This window comes from Oryzias latipes, chromosome 7, assembly GCF_002234675.1.
Source record: "Oryzias latipes chromosome 7, ASM223467v1".
NCBI classification, from domain to species: domain Eukaryota; kingdom Metazoa; phylum Chordata; class Actinopteri; order Beloniformes; family Adrianichthyidae; genus Oryzias; species Oryzias latipes.
The window spans coordinates 28,908,253-28,931,047 of record NC_019865.2 but is presented as its reverse complement, the minus strand read 5'-3'; the positions used below and the strand labels follow the sequence as shown (position 1 = coordinate 28,931,047).

Genomic DNA, 22,795 nt, shown 5'->3' with positions numbered 1-22,795 from the left:
ATTACCTAAAATTCTAATTATGCTAATTATGCTAGCTATGCTAATGTGGCTAAAAGTGCTAGCATAGCGATCAGCATCATCAACTGACTCAGAAAAACACATTACCTAAAATGCTAATTATGCTAACTATGCCAGCTATGCTAATGTGGCTAAAAGTGCTAGCATAGCGAGCAGCATCATCAACTGACTCAGAAAAACCCATTACTCCATTGGTGAGAGCTATACATCATAAGTTAGTAAATTCAAAATGGCGGCTTTTCTTGTTATTTTATCTCCATAGCAACCAGTTTATGTTTTGGTCCCCTCGGGAGGACGAACAGGTTGACACCAGTTTCGGGCAAATCGGTAAAAGTAAACTTTTTTTCGTCCTTAGCAACAGTGGTTTTATGCTAACCACGCCCACATTCCTTATATGTCCATATCCAGTGTTTTTCAATTTATGCAGTTTCAGGCATTATTGCATGCATTCAAATTTCACAGTAGTCCTTTGAAAAACATAGGAGTTGTAACAGTGCGCCACTTTACTAGCTCGCCACGCCCACGCCATTCAAATTCTACAACTTCTAATTCCAACATTTTGTCCAGGGTAGCTGGCCGTTGATGCCCGAAAAGTTACGAGACGATTGACGAAAATTCCAACGACGAGTTTTCGTTTGTATCTGGTGCTAAAGGTGCTTTTTTGAGAAAATTACAGATGGCGGCCTTTTCCCAAGGTCAAAGGTCAACGACACTCCTGTGGTGTTTGTAGACTGGAGCTGGCAGCAAGTGTGTGCAATTGCGTGAAAATCGCTCAAACAAAAGTGTCGTTTCCCCATATCGTGGGAAAACACGAAAATCGCCAATTCTCAGAGTTCGCCACTAAATGGCCGCCAAGCCGTAGGTCATGTGGCCGCGGCGTAATGATTTCAAAACTTCTTTGGGATATCCCCGACACCTGTGTTCTGGTTTCGCGACTGTATTTTGAAGTACATTTTGTTGGGCCCCATACGCGATTTTCGGCCCATTCATTTTTTTGACGGGATCGCTGGCCGTGATGTCATCGTCTTCGGGGGGGGGTGACGTTGACTATGTGGAAAATTCATTTGCAATTTATCCCAGGTGTGTGCACGTTTTGGTGACTTTTCGAGCATGCGGCGGGGGTCACATTCTCGCTGAAAGGCGGCGAAGTCGTCGTTCCAACTGCGAAAACAATATGGTCCTTGCAGTCAGTGACTGCTGCTGCGGGCCATAATAAAACAGATACATGTAGAAAAATCAATGGAGCACTTGGAGTGACAGCAGAGCTCGATGCACGAACAAGATTATGCTGGTAAGAAGGTATAAAATTGATCAGGAAGTAAATAATCGGTTTCTGGCAACTTTGTCAGTTTCTCCTCCTGTTGCGTCTCTACTGTCTGCCTTTTTATGTTCAAGTGATGCATGCAAAAAGACATCCAATCAGAAGCTTGTTGGGTCAATTCCAATTGGCTGAAGGTGAACCACAGTGAGGGATGTGTGTTGTGTGCTCTCAACATATGAAAACCCTTTTTCACAGTGCTTCAAACAATACCTTAAAAAGAAAAAGATACACTTTATTTAACCAAAAAGAACACAACAGTCTAAAAGACAAAACGTCAGATTTGAATGTCTGAAGCTGTTGTGTCAAAAATATTTTGTTTTTGTTTAAAAATAAAAAATATACCTGTACAAAATTAAAAAAAAAAGAATGTATTTGTTAAAAGGATTTTTCATTCAAATAAAAAATAAATCTATTGTTTCCATTTGTGGACCATGTTTTGAGATCCGCATCTCAAGACAAAGGAATGTGTTGATTTCTGTAATTTGCAGAAAACTGGATAAACAGTGAGTTCACAGATTAGTTTACAGATGCTAAAAGTATGACTATGATAAATATGAACATTTTATAAGCTCACTGGGTTTGCAACAGCTATAAAAAAGTGGAAATTGTGCTCAGAAAGGAATGTTTCCATAACCTCTGACTCTTCTCGTGTACTGCAGGCCTTCACTTTTGTCAGAAATCATCAATACAAGCTTCTTTGGGCATTTCAAAATTAACAAAAGCAACATTTTTATATGAAATAAGAGCCCCAATAGTGAAACAGTTAGAAATACATATTTTTGATCCTTTCATTTATAATGGCCATTGTAATGGGTGTTTTGCCACCCTTCCAAAATCTTCTGCCCCCTACCCTCTATACAGTGCTCAAGCTCTGCTTCTGTGTAAAACATAAAGAATCCTACTAAATGTATTAATATCAGTAGATATCATATGGCATATGAATTCCGTTTTTATCTTTTTCCTTCTTCCCACTCCGTTTTGCCTGTGAAAAACGTTCAGTTTTTAAAAAATAAATATTTGGCTTCTTAATTTAATTTAAGACAAAAATAATAATAATAAAAAAAGATTAAAACAGTCAAAACCATAGAGAGAACACAGCTGAGTGAGAATGAATGTAAAGGCACAAAAGCAAAAAACGAAATTAGAGACGGAGTGATGGATCGTTTATAAAAAGGCTGAAAGTGCTGCAGGCAAACACCCACACACCCAAACACACACTCATCCAGTCATGCAGCACCAGAAATAACCTGAGAGCACTAACAGCAGTTAGCAATGAATATTTCAGCCATCTTCCATGTCTACCTCTCTACCCGCTGCATCCTTCTACTTCCATCTCTTTAAACTTTCAGTTGTTCTCCCAGGTCTGTGCACCCCCTACCCCTCGCCTCCTTCTTCCTCTCCATCAATCTTCAGTAACATGAAAGGAAACAGTGCAAAACCTTGTTAGTGACATACACAGAGCCAGAGTTTTAACTCTTGTGCTATCTTGTGGGGTCCAGATGACCCCAATCCTTGCATTGACGTGTTATTCCTACCATGACAAAGGTGGATAAAGGTGGAGAGGATTTTATGTAATCCATGGACACCAGTGAAGATCACAAATCATTGAAGAAAAAAGGTTCAGAGCACTGTCTAGTGGGGTCCAGCTGACCCCACTCCCAACGTTAACCTGCCTCCAAGGGATAAAGTTTCACGGTGAGATTAGTTTTAGACGTAGCTTTCGGTAGGTTTGCGTGAAAGATTCTCCTTCAGTTCGTTTTTTCCCAAAAAAAGCTAAAGTCAGATCAAAAAAGCTGACATACTTAAGGAAACTGACACATAGTTATGCTCTGAATGTGTGTCTGTCACAGCGGTTGTGTTTGTGAGCCTTTCGGTGATTAAACTTGACACTTACCTTTCTTTCCTCATGGTGTGTGTGAAGCCATTTTGTTTGATTTATTTATTCCTGGTTCTGTTTTTAAGTTCTTTGTGTTCCCCCTGTCACAGTCACACCCCGTTCAGGTTGTCCGTTATTCACAGCTGTCTGCATTTAAAGCCTCAGTCACAACTGCCCTTATACATAGATACAGCCTGTCTGCAGATGAAAAAATGGCAAATCTGTACGGGCCACGAATCTTTACTCACTTGGTGAGCCTGTCGTCAAAATGTTCATGCTAATTTCTTTCATCGGGTAAGCGCCAGGTCAGATTGAATGCTTATCCAAAACAAAAGAGTAAGGGGGAAGTGTTTGTCTGCTTTGGCTCAAGTGAACAATCAGTGGGCTGCCTCACTACGGTAGCAAGATAGCATCCCCACAGCTGGGGGGATGCCAGGCCGATGGACAGCACTGAGTGTCCTCTTAAGCCAATGTGGGCAAACACAAGTGGGACCACCATGGAAACTTCAGACAAACCCATTTGGGGCCCATAGTTTCTTCCCACTTTTTAATCATATAGGGCCCACTTGGCCTTGCTGGCTGGATCATTTGGTTGAAACCGGAGGTAAGCCATTTTCTGTGGGCGACAACACACTAGGTTCCCATATACAGTCATTAGGTTTACCCCATCTTTATACTTTGGTAGCTTCTCCATAGGCCGCTCCAACCTCAAGGCCCCGCACGTCTGAAAGACAAATTCATGAATGAGTGAATGTATTAAAACAGCTTATACCATGGTCCGGGTGAATATTTGATTCTGATTGGCTACTGGGTGTGCATTAAAAAGTGATAACGCACGGTGATAGCCGCACGCCTCAAAAAGAAGTTCCTGTCACATATCCTAAATGTTTTGTATCACTGCGCCAGCTTCTTTAAAACAACCTTTAGCTCCACCATCTGGACAAAAACAAGCGGTAAGAGGTGAACTTTCTCACTAAACTGATGGTTTATTCAACCCATCAGGACGATCAGCATATTTATCGCTTTATATCGCCGAATCTTGACTGCAGCGGTGGTGCGGCGGTTTGGCGCTTTTTCGCTTTTCGTGAAAAAAGCGATCCAAATCAGAAAAAACAAGAATTAAGGACTAAAAACTGGTTAATATTTATTTCTTTTGTAAGTGACCATGGTATAAGCGGGTCAATGGCCTTCGAAGTGTGCATTATCCCTTTTTAACGCACTCCGTGGAAGCCTGAACCGTCCGACGCAAAGCATGCGTTAAAATGTGATAATGCACACTTCGATGGCAATTAACTCTTACTTATCACAGGAGTGATTGTCCAACTCATATTCTTCTTTTCAGAATGACCTTAGTAGCAGTCATGAGACAGTCAGACTAGTTAGGTAGTCCACCACTCCAACTCACACTCCTACACAGTAGGTGGTGGTGTTGCACCTCATCATTGGTACCTCTCGCCATTTTAACTACAAGATGAAAAAGAAGAATGATACAGCTTGTGAGTAGGCTCTGTGGGGAGAAAGAATCTAAAAGGAGTGACGGAAAAAAGCGTGTAGAGTATTTTATTGTCGTTATTTCCATTTCTTTATAAAAATATCCAACGATGTTTGACCTTGAAAATCCTTCGTTTTTGGATTTTTGCCTCGGTGATGACCAGGTGTGTTTTTGCTTTGAGTTACTGAAACATTTGGTGGGTTTGATGTGTTCCTCTTCAAATTTTTTATTTCATTTTCTGTATCTTATATTCATCTAAATTTATTTTTAAAATATTTAGTGTGTGAAATTGTGTTTTAGATGTATATCGCTGCTTCCGTTTAGGAATTTTGGTTTGTGCTAAGAGGCCACGAGGTCCAGCTTTAGCTAGCAAAACCAGGTGTGTTCTCGTACGGCACCGCATGCAATGAGTAGGTAAACGACCTTTACCAAGGTGTAAAACTGGGTCTATTTTATGAGGTGCCGTGTAGGACATTATTCAGAATTAGCATTCATAAACACATATGAAATCTCTCACACACACTAGTGAAATGTTTTTACACATACAACTGAAAATATATTCATTCACATACACATGTGAAATCTCTCACATACACATGTGAAATCTCTCACACACACTACTGAAAACGCTCTCTCACACACACTATCGAAAATGCTCTTACACACACTACTGAAAATGGTCTCATGTACACATGTGAAAATCCTCTCACACACACTACTGAAAATTTTCTCACACACACTACTGAAAATGCTCTCACACACACTACTGAAAATGCTCTCATATACAGTATCGAAAATGCTCTCACACACACTACTGAAAATGCTCTCACACACTACCAAAATCCTCTCACACATACTACTGAAAATTTCTATAGAAACGGAGGCATTTCAGAAGAAACGGAAGTTGGCTGTCAAAAGCAGTCAAAAGCATTGCTATGGTGATGTGTGTCGGCAGCCTGCACTAGCAATTTCCCAGAAGTCTCTACGGAAACCAGTGTGGATTGATGCAGAGGGCTGCATTGGGATTGCAATCCAAATCCCGCGGGATTGAGCGGTTTGAATTGTGCTGCGGGCGGGAGCGGGCGGCAGAAAAAAAAATCCCGCGGGATCAGTGTTCCCATGAATATCTCATAAATATATATTAGCGGACTACGTTAGGCTGTGTGGCTGTTGGAGTCTTATGTACTGAAGCTCTATGAAGGCACCAGGTAGAGACGCCTAATGGCCACTGTCATCTAACCTGTTGTTGGGGGTGTGCAAAACCCGCCCCACCTCTTAGTGTGTTCTTTAAAGCCTGATACCGCGGTCGTGTGTGGGCGGAGCTACCAGCTACAGGTTATGGTCTGATCGCTACATGGAGCGATGTGTGCATCAATGCATGCTAGACACTTAGAATGTGGAGAGATCAGGTTTATTATTTTGAAGAGTTCTACTTGGTAATCATGTTTCCATGTTTGAGTTCATAAAATCATACCAGAGAAAGTCTCTGCTTCAACCCCCAGCAGTAAAAGCTGCGTCTGAATCTGACGCCCGTGTTTTCATCTGTCTGACAGAGTTTGAAGCCAAAGCCCCTCCCCCGCCTCTTTACCTGCTTTTCCTCTCTACCTGTTCACCTGTTCACATCCTCTGTAGCTTAGAGTTGTTTTTGCAGGTTCGTTTCCACTGAAATGCCTTCGGTCGACCAACTTCGTTTCAAACAATAAAGTTTTAAAAAAAACTTTGTTTCTACTGAAATGCCTTCCGTTTCTATTGAGAATTTCAGTAGGATGTGTGTAAGGATTTTGGTAGTGTGTGTGAGAGCATTTTCACATGTGTGTGTGAGAGCATTTTCAGTAGTGTGTGTGAGAGCATTTTCAGTAGTGTGTCTGAGAGCATTTTCAGTAGTGTATGTGAGAGCATTTTCAGTAGTGTGTGTGAGAGCATTTTCAGTAGTGTGTGTGAGAGCATTTTCAGTAGTGTGTGTGAGAGCATTTTCAGTATCAGTAGTGTGTGTGAGAGCATTTTCAGTAGTGTGTGTGAGAGCATTTTCAGTAGTGTGTGTGAGAGCATTTTCAGTAGTGTGTGTGAGAGCATTTTCAGTAGTGTGTGTGGGAGCATTTTCAGTAGTGTGTGTGAGAGCATTTTCAGTAGTGTGTGTAAGAGCATTTTCAGTAGTGTGTGTGAGAGCATTTTCAGTAGTGTGTGTGAGAGCATTTTCAGTAGTGTGTGTGAGAGCATTTTCACATGTGTATGTGAGAGTATTTTCAGTAGTGTGTGTGAGAGCATTTTCAGTAGTGTGTGTGAGAGCATTTTCAGTAGTGTGTGTGAGAGCATTTTCAGTAGTGTGTGTGAGAGCATTTTCAGTAGTGTGTCTGAGAGCATTTTCAGTAGTGTGTGTGAGAGCATTTTCAGTAGTGTGTGTGAGAGCATTTTCAGTAGTGTGTGTGAGAGCATTTTCAGTAGTGTGTGTGAGAGCATTTTCACATGTGTATGTGAGAGCATTTTCAGTAGTGTGTGTGAGAGCATTTTCAGTAGTGTGTGTGAGAGCATTTTCAGTAGTGTGTGTGAGAGCATTTTCACATGTGTATGTGAGAGCATTTTCAGTAGTGTGTGTGAGAGCATTTTCAGTAGTGTGTTTGAGAGCATTTTCAGTAGTGTGTGTGAGAGCATTTTCAGTAGTGTGTGTGAGAGCATTTTCAGTAGTGTGTGTGAGAGCATTTTCAGTAGTGTGTGTGAGAGCATTTTCAGTAGTGTGTGTGAGAGCATTTTCAGTATCAGTAGTGTGTGTGAGAGCATTTTCAGTAGTGTGTGTGAGAGCATTTTCAGTAGTGTGTGTGAGAGCATTTTCAGTAGTGTGTGTGAGAGCATTTTCACATGTGTGTGTGAGAGCATTTTCACATGTGTATGTGAGAGCATTTGCAGTAGTGTGTGTGAGAGCATTTTCAGTAGTGTGTGTGAGAGCATTTTCAGTAGTGTGTGTGAGAGCATTTTCAGTAGTGTGTGTGAGAGCATTTTCACATGTGTGTGTGAGAGCATTTTCACATGTGTATGTGAGAGCATTTGCAGTAGTGTGTGTGAGAGCATTTTCAGTAGTGTGTGTGAGAGCATTTTCAGTAGTGTGTGTGAGAGCATTTTCACATGTGTATGTGAGAGCATTTTCAGTAGTGTGTGTGAGAGCATTTTCAGTAGTGTGTGTGAGAGCATTTTCAGTAGTGTGTGTGAGAGCATTTTCACATGTGTATGTGAGAGTATTTTCACTTGTGTGTGTGAGAGCATTTTCAGTAGTGTGTGTGAGAGCATTTTCAGTAGTGTGTGTGAGAGCATTTTCACATGTGTATGTGAGAGCATTTTCAGTAGTGTGTGTGAGAGCATTTTCAGTAGTGTGTGTGAGAGCATTTTCAGTAGTGTGTGTGAGAGCATTTTCAGTAGTGTGTGTGAGATCATTTTCAGTAGTGTGTGTGAGAGCATTTTCAGTAGTGTGTGTGAGAGCATTTTCAGTAGTGTGTGTGAGAGCATTTTCAGTAGTGTGTCTGAGAGCATTTACAGTAGTGTGTGTGAGAGCATTTTCAGTAGTGTGTGTGAGAGCATTTTCAGTAGTGTGTGTGAGAGCATTTTCAGTAGTGTGTGTGAGAGCATTTTCAGTAGTGTGTGTGAGAGCATTTTCAGTAGTGTGTGTGAGAGCATTTTCACATGTGTATGTGAGAGCATTTTCAGTAGTGTGTGTGAGAGCATTTTCAGTAGTGTGTGTGAGAGCATTTTCAGTAGTGTGTTTGAGAGCATTTTCAGTAGTGTGTGTGAGAGCATTTTCAGTAGTGTGTGTGAGAGCATTTTCACATGTGTGTGTGAGAGCATTTTCACATGTGTATGTGAGAGCATTTGCAGTAGTGTGTGTGAGAGCATTTTCAGTAGTGTGTGTGAGAGCATTTTCAGTAGTGTGTGTGAGAGCATTTTCAGTAGTGTGTGTGAGAGCATTTTCACATGTGGATGTGAGAGCATTTGCAGTAGTGTGTGTGAGAGCAGTTTCAGTAGTGTATGTGAGAGCAGTTTCACATGTGTATGTGAGAGCAGTTTCGGTAGTGTGTGTGAGTGCATCTTCACATGTGAGTGATTTCATATGTGTTTATGAATGCTAATTCTGAATAATGTCCTACACAGCACCTCTTACTATTTTGCTTTAAGTGGTAACAATAGAAGTAACTAAAAAACGTTTTATTCTAAGTAAAATCAAGTAAAAGATAACTGACACAAACACATTTATTTGGTCTTTTACTCAGTTTTTCATTGGCTAGACTGACAGAAAACACATTTTTTAATCCATCTGCAGTGTCTGTATTGTTTGTTCTCAAAACAGCTGTAAATAAGATGACAGGTCGTTCATTAAACTCAAACCTTAATAGACAGACACAAACAGGAATAATCTATCGGGGGAAATCTGCATAACTGGATGTTTCCACTCCTAAAAAAATAGCTAATAACTTTCTGAGACATTCTTTACAAGTTCCTAATCAAATTTCATGAAAATGCAAGAGTCAATGCGAAAAAACCTTTGTGAATGTTAATTATTTTTAGAAACCCATACAGTCTGCAGTGTAATAGTGATTTCTGTTAAATCAGCTGTGTGTCAGAGTGCCGCTCTGGAATGAAGCGCGTAAGCCTCAGATTTTAGAGCAGCTTCATGCTGATGTTGAGATAACAGCTGCTGTTTTCTTGTGAGAGGGAATTAATTGACCTAATTTGTTCAACACAGTCTGGGTGGGTTAACAGAAAGCTGTGCAGTCATTGCAGGAAAAGGAAAAGCTAATGCTTCTCCATGTCCACCTCCTCACAGATCCAGATTCAAGAGTCCAGTCAGGCAGGCTAACAGGAACGAAGCTGCTAAAACTGAGGCTGCAGAGGTTCTAGCTGGTTCCAAAATTTTCTGCGTTTCCTCCTGTCGGTGTACACTTTCCTTCCTCTGCTTCTCCTCATCCAGATTGTTTGGCTCTGAGTTCTCCTCCTCCTCTCCTAGCGGGGTTGGTTGAAGTCCGGGTGAGGAGACGGTCTCCATAGCGCTCCAAGGGGACGGAGTGTCATCTGATTCCTTTTCAAGGATGATGGGGGTAACATCAGCAAAGCTGTCATGGACTGAAGGGGGATTGCTTGCTGCTGTTACAATATCCGTCATCAGGGGTGAATCAGTTGTCATCTCCTCTTCATCGGTGTCTCCAACCTCCTTCTTAACTGTTGAATACAAACAAACAAATTTAATGTTTATTTACAAAAAGTTTACAACACATGAACCACTAATATAAAAAGGGTTGAAACCATTAACTGTAGATGAGAACTGGACTAAGTGACTCCTCCCCCTCGCATTCCAAACAGGAAGTACCCGCTAGTTCCAAGAAACCAAAATCCCATAGACTTCTATAGAGAAGTAAACAGCTGTCACTCAGTTAATCTATTGGTCAGAAGAACCATTCTTGCTCTCTTACATTTTTTAACATGTTCTTGAAAATCCTGTCTTTTTTTTCAACTTGACCTGTCCAACAGCTGAGCAGACAGATGAGAGCTGAAAGCCTCTTGCGTTGGACATATTTTTCTGTTACAATAGTGGTTATGAATCTTTTGACACACCAGATGTATCTTTGAATAAACCCCTTTTGTAATTCAGGCTAAACTTTATCCATCTTACTTATATCTGTAACATTTTTTTGTTAGACCAGACGAAAAAAAGGAGGGAAGAAGAGAGAGGGACATTAGAGGGGTAGGAAGGTGATTATAGAGAGGGGGGGGTAAAACCATGAGGCAGCATAAAGCTGGACGTTTATAATCATTCCAGTCAGGTTCAGATGTAATACAAATGTAGAAGGGACGGGGTCTGTCCACACACACATTCAAATCTTATAAACATACCTGTTGGCTCCAAAAATGTTCACATACAAACATGGTAACATGTACACAATACAGCTAATGTTAACACACGCATACTTATGCCTTCAGACCAACACATGTGAATTCAGTCACGTAAACTATTTGTGAGTTTACGTGAGAGAGCACCTGTGCTTGAGTGAATGTTTCTGTTCTTCTAAAGTGAATGATGGAATGTAAAATGGAGGGAGAGTTCCCAGTCATCTCCACACCAAGACCTTCACTGGGAGCAGCAGCAGCAGGAGAGAGCAGGGAGGCATGGGGGGACAGAGAGTGCAAGCTCCAGCCCAACCAGAAGACCAGCCCGCCCCCGCCGCGCCGCGAGGGCCCAACACGGGGTCCCGCCCCAGAAGCCCCCAGTCCCAGAAAAGCAGCCCACCAGAACCCAGGAGTTTTGAGGATCCCCCCACCCCAACCCCAGGCACGGGCCAGGGCCCACCAAGGAAGACCTGTCCCATGCTACAGGCAGCCAGCCAGCCACCCAGCCCACAGTTGGTCCAGGAGAGAGCGAGACGGGGGTCACCCCTGCCCAGGAGGAAGACGCCCAAGAGAAGAGGGTCCCACAAGGAATGTTGTAAACAGGGCTCAACCAGGCAAAGCCACAGTTGGAATTTTGGTGAGGCCCAGCGCTCAAGGGCAAGGACCAGAACCCACACCAAAGGGACACGGACACCCCCAGGCTCAGATGTAATATTATCCCTGGCTCCTGGTCTTGCCAGAGAACTCAGGGATCCCTCTCAATGCGTGGAGAGAGACTCCCGGGCCCAGGAAGCCAGCACCCAAGGGACACGGCCGCTGTTGCCAAGGGCCTGGTACCCCCCTCCAGGGATGGGGTAGGGGAGAGATGGTCTGAGGTCCTGCCTTCCTTGTGAAACGTATGTGTGTGTGTTTGTGAGCGTGTGTGTGCATGTATGTGTGTGGGTATTTTTGAGGGGTAAAGGGTGTGTGAACTAAGGGGGTGCAGTTAAAATTGGCGGGTAGGGCACTGAGAGGACATCTCCTGATTACTCACAGTGATGTCCTAGCACCCCCCCTACCAAGGCACCTACATGTCAAAGGTGCAATTAAAACCGAGAGGGGGGGGGGTTTCCAAACAGCAACCATGGGAGGGGGACCACTGCCAGGTAGCTCCTCCCCCCAGGGTGCATCGCAGGCTGACCCCCCTCCCCCCAATCACCCTAATTAGTGATTATATGAGGAAGATGGTAAGTTAATCCTTTTTTTAAATAGAAATGTTGGCTCAGACCAACTTAGACCAATCACTGCCTACTGATGTCTGGTTCCAACATGGCGTCTGTATTGCCAAAAAATGGCGACTGAATTGACTTAATAGCACTGGAGCTGAAAGCCTGTCATTTTTATGGGTCAGTCTCTCTCGCTCCAGTTATCATACTGTATACAGTCAATGGTTGAAACAACAATAGTTCCTCTCCAGTAAACACATTTTTGATTGTGCTTGGTTTAGTTGTATCACGTTCATGTTTGGCCATGTTCCCGTCACCTAATAATTGAGTTTGCATTATTTGCTTCTCTGGATTTGGGTCTTCTGTAACATCTACAGGAGGGCCTGTGTCCCAACAGCAGTAAGAATTCACAATAACACAGTATAGGACTGCTGAAATTGCTGCTGTATTTACTGTATTTTCTTATTTTTTTATGACGTGTACTTTTACCACCATTTTTCACTTCTACTTTTGTCTTTTCTCTTGTTATTTGTTTTCCTAACTGTTAAATTTCTTGTTTGGCTGCTGTGACAACTAAATTTCCTTCCGGGGATCAATAAAGTCCTAGCTTATCTTATCTTCAATGTGGCATTTTTTAATGTTGATTAGCTGGGTTCCTATGTAATTCTTCAGAGTTTAATATAGTCTTACAGTGCGACAAAGAAAATGTAAGGAATATAGTTTGTTTTCACCACACACTTCAGGGCATGAAGGCTGGAGATCAAATTGAATTTCTTCATCCACCTGTCATTTCTGTTTAAAAATCAGTCAACACAGAAATGTGAATTTATGGATCAGAGAGACTGACCGTACCACAGAGGTGGTTTTGACAGACGTCCAAATCTTCAGGACATCTGGAGCACCAGTCTCCTTCCACATACGGCCGTTCGTCATCATAGTTCCCTCTGAACACAAACACAGACAAGATTTTACATAAAATACTTCATTATGGTTTAGATCCTGAGTCACCTGCCTGTACACCTGTAGCGACAGACAACTTTATGGAAAAATATTCCCATCCACAAGGGGGAGTGCTTGTTAAACTATTGAAGTAGAGTTTTTCATGTCCTGAATTCAGTATTATTGGAGATAAAAAGGAGAGATTCCATGCTTATTAATAAAAATATTACAATCACAGATAAAAATGAATCAAAGTGCAGGAGCTCTATGGTCCCCTTCGTCACCAGTTTGACTGATAACAAAAGTGATTTATTTTCCTCAAAAGTCAAGTTGACTTGCTCTTGTTCTACCTTAATTGTTCCATAAAATAACATTCAGCTTATATGGTTGAAATGTAAAAAGTGAATGTTTATTTACTGCTTTTATTAACACATTTTCTCTTTTATCAATTCATTCACAGAAAAATATAAATGGGGGTTGGGTTTTTTAAAAAACTGGTTTGGTGGTCTGTAGACTGTGACAGTCAAAACAGGCGGGTCACCAAAAAGAGAAGCACGATGCTCAAAAGGAAGAATATTTACAAAATGCAATATTGTGAGTTATTGTTTTGTGAGCAATCAGTGCTGTTCCACCACATTTCCTTCCTCCCCTGATAGAGAACAAAAAATAAGACAATCTGGTGCATCAGTGCCAAGCCAGGTTTCAGTTTAAAACAGACAGGTTACTGTACATCATTCTCTCAAATCAGATCATTTATGATAAAATACTTATTTGGCATCTATGAGAATGACATGGGTTTAATGACTGGTGGAGGTCCTGTGAAAACTTGGCCTCTACTGCAGAGCTGGCATTAGTGGTGCTTGGAGCCCTGTCCAGCCACTCCATCCACCAAAATCACGGCAACTTATTTGCACTGTGCTATTTTGTATGCCAGTGGAATGGGATCAGCGGACAGTTCACCAAATTATGCAAATATCCAAGACAGTAAACGACTACTGCAGGTGTTGAATATACTTAGATTGAAATACAGAAATAGATGGATTTTTGCTACGTTTTTCTCTGAGTTCCACTCTGAGCTTCTGGACAGTGTCCTGAAATTGGTGGTGTCCTTGGTTGCAGTTCTCACACACAGAGGTGCAAGAACCTGGTGGACTGTCAGCCATCTTGATGTATATATGAGATTGACCGTCCTGTAGGCTACTTTGCTCTGACCTTATGTCAATCTCACACAATCTCTGTGTATCTTTAATTTACCTTAAGTTAATCTTCTTCTTCAGCGTACCCAGCATACATGTCCAAAATAGACATTTGTGCTTTATCCTTGAATTTGCAGCCAAGGACAGGATCATTTCTGTCTGATAAATTCTGGCTTAATTACTTTTTTTCCGTTTTACATAAATATCTTCCTTTGCTTCTGTTTGGCTGTTAATATGTCTGGATTTTCTGGATCTGCATCTTGTTTTAGTTTTGGTGTGAAACAAGCTTACATATATATATATTTATTCATTAGTTTGATCTCCACTCTGGAGTGTAAATCCATTTAGAGTCATCTGTACGACTTATTTGATTTAAATAAACATTGGATCTGTGATTGTTCACAGACTGCACGTGTGTACTTACGCTGGGAAGTAGTTGCAGACGAGGTAAGAGACGTTGTTCCAGTCCAGATTCTCTATGGTGTTACAAAAATGGACGGCACAGCCAACTCTGTGTGTGTCCGCCCACACCATCTGCACCAGAGGTCATACATGCTGAGCCCATTCATGTCACGGATGCATGAATATGGGAACAAATGCAATGTATGTTTGTCTCACCTGCGTGTAGTGTCCACACATCTTATCCTCGTCACAGCTGTTGTTCTCATAACTGTAATCCAAGCGTTCTGAGCACAACAGAAAACTTAAAAAATGCAGCACATAATCTACAGCAATGGATTTGTAAAAGATGTTCAACTGCTGTTTTGGGAGGTTTTGACATGGAAAAATGAGAAATTATGAGATTACTTACCAAGAAACCATTTCTCCACAGCCTCGCTGAGATCAAGTTTGCCTGTGCCAGCAAACAGATTCTCTCCAGTGTCCTCCAACTCAGTGTTGTGTTCCCAGATACACTTAGCAGCGTAGCCCTCGGCAACCAACTTCAGATTTCCGTCCCATTTCTAAAGACAGGTAGACGTTCCAATTGAGAATGATCACAACAGAGTGACTACATATACAGATTGAGATCATCACTGAATAGTTAGTCATTTTTAAATCCATCATTTTCTTAAATTTGTTTATCCATGATAAATCGTATGTTGTTGAGTGTTGGCTAACAGAAGACTTCCATCCATCCATCTTAAAATCTTGCTGAATTTCTTTTGGGTCACTGAGTTGCTTGAGCCAACCAAACAACTGTTGGGCAAAGACATGGTACACCCTGAACAGGTTGCCAGTCTGTTGCAGGGCCACACACCCTCATGTGCACACCTAGGGGAAAATATAGTCATCAATAACCTAACGAAGGTGTTTTTGGACTGTGAATAGAATAGAACTGGTGGAAACCCATGCATGCACAGGGAGAACATGCAAACCCCACAAAGAAAGGACTCAGCAAGGATTTGAACTAGGATCTTCTCACTGTAAGCCGAGAGCGCTAACCACTCCACCACCTTGCTGTGACGGTTAGTGGTCTCAACCCCCGACCACTTTGTATACCGGTCCGCAGACAAAAAAAAAAAAAAATGCACACGCTAACTTGAGCTTCCCTACTCTGTTACTACTAAAAACTATACAGTGTGGGACTATTTAGTCACCTGGATTTTAAAAGCAATTCAGACACCATGTTCACTACTTCTGTTTTTTTAAACAGCAAATAGGGAAAATCTTCATCACAAAGTTTGAGTTCAAACCAGTTGTGAACTTTTGACAGAGATTGAAGATGTAACACAATAAAGTTGCTGATTTGTGTAAAAGGGAAATTGATGTATTTTTTGCAGCAAGGCTGAATTAGGCAGGACGCTGTTAAGAAACTTTAGCACAGAAAATGTTCCTCTGTGTTAAAAAAAAGTGTAATGAATCTGGATTTCTGTAAAAACAAATTATGATAAATCTATTTGCACTGAGAGATTACCTGAGACTGGGTTAAGTTCCCAGTGTTATTCTATGACAAAACCTGTAATTTTGCTTTTATTGAATTGTTTCCAAATCAGAAACAACTTTGTTTCATTCAATCTTTGTAATCTTTAAAACAAATGTTTTCAGATTTTTTAAAATTAAATGTAGTGTAGTAGCATTTTAATTAAAACAATTTGTTTCATTAAAAACCAGAAGCTTAAAAAATATTAAGAGCAAATTTCTGTCCCGTTCAGATCCGTCTGTGAAAATATTGTCTGAAATTAAACTGCCTAAATGCTTGACTGCCCCCTCCCCCTTATGATGTTCCACAAAAATCTACAGTTAACTCAACACTTAAAATCAACCAAAACAAAAAACACAAAAAACTAAACCAGACAAACAAAAAATAAACAAACAGAAAAAACAAGCAAAAAATGAAGTAAAAGACAAGAAAAACCAGACAAATAGACAGACAGACATAGGTGGCCACAAACCAGTGTTCTGTGTGTGCCAGTCCCAAGCCCGGTAAATGCAGAGGGTACAGTTATTCTACCAAAGGAGCAAAGCTACCAAAGGAGAAGACACATGGGCAGATGATGATATAGTAGAATGGTTTTCTATGCATTTTAGGGTTTCGCAGGGATATGAAACCTGATATCTAGGCACTGTCAGCACTCCCAGCACCCCCCCCCCCACCCCCCGACCTCCACCTGCACCTCATAATCAGGCTGGAAAAATCTGGGCCAGCTTGGTGGTCTATGCTGCTCTTAACTGCTATTTGTTCTGAGCCTATCTGTCCCTGTAAGTCCAGATGCAAGACCTGGGATCAACACAACACATGGTGACTGAGGCTATAAGTAAGACAGCACCAACCAAAACCTCTTCGTCACCAACTTCAAAGTGGTTGAAGAAAGTCTCTTTTGAGAAGATGGGTTTCAGAACCCAAAAAGTGCATCTATCTGTAGATAACACCTCTCAACATTTCAGATAGGTTTAGGCTCATTTACAGGATTAATTTTCATGCTTCTTTGGCAAGGTTCTGTGTTCATGCATTGGTCTATTGGGGCACCTGCCTTTGACCAGCACTAAAAATCCCACTGCACCATCCCCTCATGAACCTTCCTGTGGGGAGGAGGTCTATAAGAAGGAGACACACAAAGTCTTAGAACCTGATGGCTTAGTCTTTTCTCCTTTCCAAGCACATGCTAGATCAATGATACAACATAATAATGAATATAATAAGGGTCTTGTGATCAACTTGTTGACCATCCAGGTGTAAAGCTGAGATAGGCTTCAGCAACCCAGTGACCTCCTCAGGAAGAAGCATGTTTAGAGAATAGATGAATGATCAGGAATGTGGCCAGGTAATTTTTTTGGGAAGAAGACATGCAGTTGCAAAGCTCTGGTGTGAGATTTTTCTTTGCTCTGCTGAAAAGAACTAGACCTTATCTGAAATACATTTTCAGGGGATTTATGTTTCTCCAAAAAGTTCATATACACTGATGTATGTCCTTTTTATGGCTGTTGTATGTCAGTCAGTTTTCTTGTATGTGTGCGTATTAGTTAATGTTTCTATGACAGAAAGAATGCTTTGGTGCTTCAAATGTAAAAACATCTGTAGGTGCTTCAGATGGGAACCGCAGCTGTATGTGAACCCGCCTCCCAACGGGACGCTCATGATGTCCATGCGGCACAATAATGACGGACGCATGATCGTATAAAAGAACTGTCATCGCCCTGCAAAAACAGTTACACCAAATTTAGTGGTTTCCCCGCCCTCAGTGGGATGATATTCCAACTTCTTATCCTCTGATAAATTGTATCTGTGTTAGAGAACTGTGTACAAGGCTTTTTGTGTAGATTCTCTTTGTCTCTGTGTAGTACCCTGCACACTTTTTGTCCTCTCGTAAGTCCTCACAGGTTTAAATTTGGGTTCTTTGCCTTTAGTTATTTGTATCATCTACCCGGTGGAGAACGTAACAGTTATCATCGATTGTTCTGTCCAAAGAATGCAAGATGAACAAACTTGATGAAACTACGCATTCCCATACCATCAGATATAATGGCCTTTAGTCTGAATGCTGTCAAAACACTCTCCTTCCTTCTTAGACCAGAAGAAACAGTCTGTATAAAACAACAAAGGTCCGGTTGGGCTTGTCTGACCACAGAACACCTTCACATTCCAGTCTTTTTTTGAGTCTTGGCCCACAGGCTGCAGAGTTTTATTTATTTTTATTACAATTGCTTGTAATTGTTTTCACCTGTACAATTTAAATGAAGAGTTAAATATTTTTCAAAGAGTATATTAAGAAGTGTTTTTTTTCCTTCTTCCTCCTGTCACCTCGGTTTCCGTGGAAACGGCATATCGATCCAGTCTTTTAGCCACTCTGACGATGAGACGACTTTCTTTGCCGTCTTCTGGATTTCTGTCGCCGTATCTAACAGACGTCCTTTTTTTTTCTTTCAAGTCCATCTGGGAAAGTGTCTGCATGTTGGGGATCTGCATGGGAAACATGCAGACACTTGTCTGCATGTTTCCCATGCAGACAAGTGTCTGCATGTTTCCCAGATGTCATTGCCTTATTCACGGCTGATTACCTGGATCGGGTGTGTCCAGCCAATTAGAATGTGCCAGAGCAGAATGTGTTGGAAAACAAGCAGAAATGTAGCCTGTAGGCCTCCACTCTTGCTTTAGTTTTCATCTTTTTAAGTTTTCCTTAACCCTTGTGCTATCCTAGGCACTTTAACATTGGGAGTTGGGTCAACTAGACCCACTAGACAGTGCTCTGAACCTTTTTTCTTCAATGATTTGTGATCTTCACTGGTGTCCATGGATTACATGAAATCTTTCCACCTTTATCCACCTTTGTCATGGTTGGGAGAACACGTCAACGGAAGGGTGGGGTCATCTAAGATAGCACAAGGGTTAAGAGGGTAGTTTATCTGCAGCTGCTTTAAACTTTATTTCAAGAAGGAGCTATTCAAATTTCCCCCAAACCTGTAACTGTTGAAGTGGAAGCTAAGAAAATCAGACGCTAATTTCAGCCTCGCCCGTCTTTGAGGTGCGGTGGATACATAAAACAAAAACAAAATTAATAATTTCTAAATATAATACAAAAAAGTATCAAACATTTGAACAACTTTATTTAAAGCATCAACGTTAGAAAGCCAGTTGATGAATATTCTGCATTATCATTATGGTCTGTGGAAACGACTGTCACAAAAATCCATTTTAGGAGTAAAGGCCCTTGATTTTAGTCTGTTAAATGCAGATTTCTTGTCCTGTTTCCTCATTGGATCTTTTTGCCAAAATAAACTTTCCAAATGTTTGTTTTTAATTGACTTTGCTAGCTTGGGGGTTCAAATTTAGTGGTCGGGTCAGCCGCTTTAGCAAAGTATTTTAAAAATTGACATGCGTCAGGAATGAGTTGGATGTGGCGATGAGAATCCAGTAGTTTATCAGAGGAATCAGATTATGAATAAACAAAGAAAATGTAAGTGGTATTTTTTTTTCTCTACAGCTCGGTACCGGGGGGGATGGGGACCCCTGCTTTTGTTTCCATGGTACATCACGCTGTAGCCCAAACACAGCGGGGGTAGGCTGGACTTATTTAAAAACTATTATGACATCCTATCAACATCTAATTTCCTATCAGGGAAAATTACAAACTTGGTCCTTGAACCTCACGACGGGTAAAACACTGTATGGCATGCAGATCCGCCCATCATCACCTCACAGTGATCCATATCAAATTCTTCTGGCTTTCTGTCCTGTTTCCTTTACATGCAGATAACACCACAGGCTGCCAGCTGTTCTGAAAGATCATCCCTCGTTCTAGACCAGACCCTGACCATGTTGTGACCCCCCTCCCAGGCCTTCTTGCCTGATGTACAAATTTCCTTTCAATCATGCATTTCCTCCTTTGTAACTGATCCTCGGAAATGGAGAGCTTGTGCTGCACAAGCATCTGCCCGAGTTTTCCACAAGCAAAAGAGATAGTCCGTCGGAAACAAAACAAGCTTCATCTCTTATTGGATTTTTTACAAAATGTTTTTTTTTAACTGATGGAAGGGCTCGTACCTGAACAAGGCTTTAAAACAAGAGTGGAAACAACACACATAAAGTATCATTTTAGTCCATGTATTTTTTTTTAAAGTACATGCATTCCCTAAAAAAGATATAGCAGTAAATTAAAGCACACATTTTTTGTGTGTGTGAAACATTTCATAGCACGCTATTAAGTTGGTTAAGCACAGGACCGACACATGGGAAGCCAGGGTTTGGTTCGCAGTGTATTGAACTTCATCCAGTGTGGGTCCTTGGGCAACACCCATTACGCCTAACTATGTAGCCACAGGGGGGCCCAAGTCTGAGTCTCCATGTGCCGGTCCCCAGCCCGGATAAAATACAGGGTTGTGTCAAGAACTCTCTGCCACACCACCTGTGTGGGATGTGCTGAAGGGTGAGCCAAACCATTTCAAAACAAATGATTGGCTGTGTTTTAAAATGTATACATTTGTACTTTCTGAAATATAATTAGTCTTTTTCTTTCTAATTCAGTGATGGGTCAGTCCACTGCTTTACACTCTCCAAAGTGATCAACCAGAGGCCTATGCTTCTCAAACAGTTATCTTGACATGAGGTGGAGGTCAAGGTGTGTACGCACATTCAGAGCTGAGCAGGAACAGAATGGGGTGGAGCTACAGCCCAAAGAAAATATCATGGAAACTGTGTGGCTTCTGGGAGAATTTCCAAACCAGACGGGATCAAGTAGAAGGAAAATCACTAGCTAAGCACCCCAAAACATTTGTTTGTTCTAAATGTTTATTGACTTTTTCCATCATTGTGTTCGTCCTTCTTTTACTTTTTCAGTTTCAATGTAACATTTAGTAACATATTAACTGCATCCATAGGTAGCTTGGTCTTTGAAGTCTTCAATTTTTCATGTGCACTGTATATCAAACCAAAATGTATACTTTTTAGCAAGGAAGGAAAGGGTTACTTTGAAATTTTGTCGAGTTAACTGCTTGTCTATAGCGTTCTGTCATGAATGTGGAAAAGAAAAACAAGGTGTATGGATATGGCCTGGGATCTAGCTTTAGGGTGTGTTCCAGTGAAATTTCCTGTGAGGGATCTCTGCTGCATTCCATAAAAACTCTGAAATCGAAGCTCTAATAAACAAACCACATGTGGAATCAAACAAAGCTTTTTATTCCCCTACACTGTAACAACGGGCATCTGCTGCGTGTTCATAGAAATCCAATAAAATTAATTGAAAAAAACAATGAGATTATAAAACCAAATGATAAAGGAAGCTCTAAAGGTTTTTATTATCTTGATATTTGTGTATTTTCAAATGCACATAGTAACATCAGTATTGAGTTTTTATTTGGTCTATTTAAAGCAGTCCTTCTGCTCAGCAGCACTGCAAATACTAAAAATTCACCTCCAAATGTCTGACTGCAGAGGTGAGGCAGGTGTTGCTGCAGACATATTTTTTGTTTGTTCTGTTTAACGTTTCTTTACATTGGAGGGAAAGTAAATTCAGTTATGTAACTGACCAACTAGTGATTATACGGGAAACTGACCTGACCTGATGATGTGCCATGAAGTAATGTGTTCATGGCACATCAGTACTTTATGTCATCACAGAAATAATTGAATAAGCAGATTAATCACTAAGTAATTTCAGTTTTATCCCTTTTGCTGTCTTAGATGACCCCACCCTTACATTGACGTGTTCTTCCTACCATGACAAAGGTGGATAAAGGTGGAAAAATTTCATGTAATCCATAGACACCAGTGAAGATCACAAATCATTGAAGAAAAAAGGTTCAGCGCACTGTATAGTGGGTCTAGATGACCCAACTCCCAATGTTAAAGTGCCTAGGATAGCACAAGGGTTAATGATAAACTTTTTTTTTTTTTAACTTGACCTGTCCGACAGCTGAATAAGCAGATCAGAGATGAGTGCCTCTTGTATTGGACATATTTTATTGTTACAATTGGTTTTTATGGATCTACAGACAGACTGAGTGTATATTTTTATAAACCCCTTTTGTATTTGAGGCTAAGCTTTATTTATGAAAATTATATTTGTGTGCATTCCCTGTTGGACCAGACGGAAAAAAAGAAACAAAAGAGGAGAGAAAGAAACAGAGTGGGATGTCAGAGATGGGGGATAAGGGGTTAGAGTGGGGGGTAGTTCATATTAAAAATTTAAAACATAAAAGTGTCGTAAGTAAATTAGATTACATAACTTAGTTCACACAGCAACAAAACAAAAACAAAACAATAAAAAATAGTCTGCACACAACTATTTACAGGTTAGAAGTATAATCATGCATCAATGATTAAAGATTTATCTCCCAAGATTTCTACACATAGACAGGTACATACAATATTCACATTACCTATAATCATGAAAAGAGGTGTGGAAATAGAGAAAAAAACAATATCCATGCCCGTATTTGTGCAAAGGTAAGTCAGCGGGTGGGTTGAATGAATGTGTGCCTCTTAGAGTGTACCTTGATCACACTGAATGCTCCAGCAGAGGCAGGAGGCCCGGCACCCCACACCCCAGAGCTAGGGGCAGACAGAGCAGCAACCCGGCCGATCCAGGCATCCAAGAGCCTCACAGTCAGACAAAGATCCAGGAGCAACCACCCTCCCATGCACTGAGCCCCACCACAGAAACGGAGACGGAGGTCAGGACCCAGCATCCCCCCGGCCGAGGAGTAGGAGTAACAGAGAACACACAGAGCCGGAGCCCCGGCAGGGACCTGCCCCACCCCAAGGCGCACCAGGCCTATAACCCAATTCCCCGACCGCTCGAGACCTACGATGAGGCCCAGACAAGAGGCACGCCACCGCCTGGGAGTCCTGAGACCCCAACGCCAGAGGGAGGCCGGCACAGCCCATGGTCAGCCCCCACTGCACACCCGTGCAACCTGCCTGCCAGCCCCACCGAGGGCAAGTGGGGG

At 41.5% G+C, this 22,795-nt stretch overlaps 1 protein-coding gene across 1 annotated transcript in view; it reads right to left on the bottom strand.

Moving 5' to 3' along the window:
• Positions 1–8,922: 8,922 nt before the first annotated feature.
• Positions 8,923–22,795, bottom strand: part of LOC101164782 (peptidase inhibitor 16) — a 33,879-nt gene continuing 20,006 nt past the window's right edge. The window contains exons 2-6 of the mRNA XM_004086309.4: positions 14,724–14,874; positions 14,531–14,598; positions 14,337–14,446; positions 12,630–12,721; positions 8,923–9,906 (exon numbers count right to left, since the gene is read on the bottom strand). Of these exons, the coding sequence (XP_004086357.1) occupies positions 9,509–9,906; positions 12,630–12,721; positions 14,337–14,446; positions 14,531–14,598; positions 14,724–14,874 (819 nt within the window). The 3' untranslated portion in view covers positions 8,923–9,508. The remainder of the gene's footprint in view (positions 9,907–12,629; positions 12,722–14,336; positions 14,447–14,530; positions 14,599–14,723; positions 14,875–22,795) is intronic.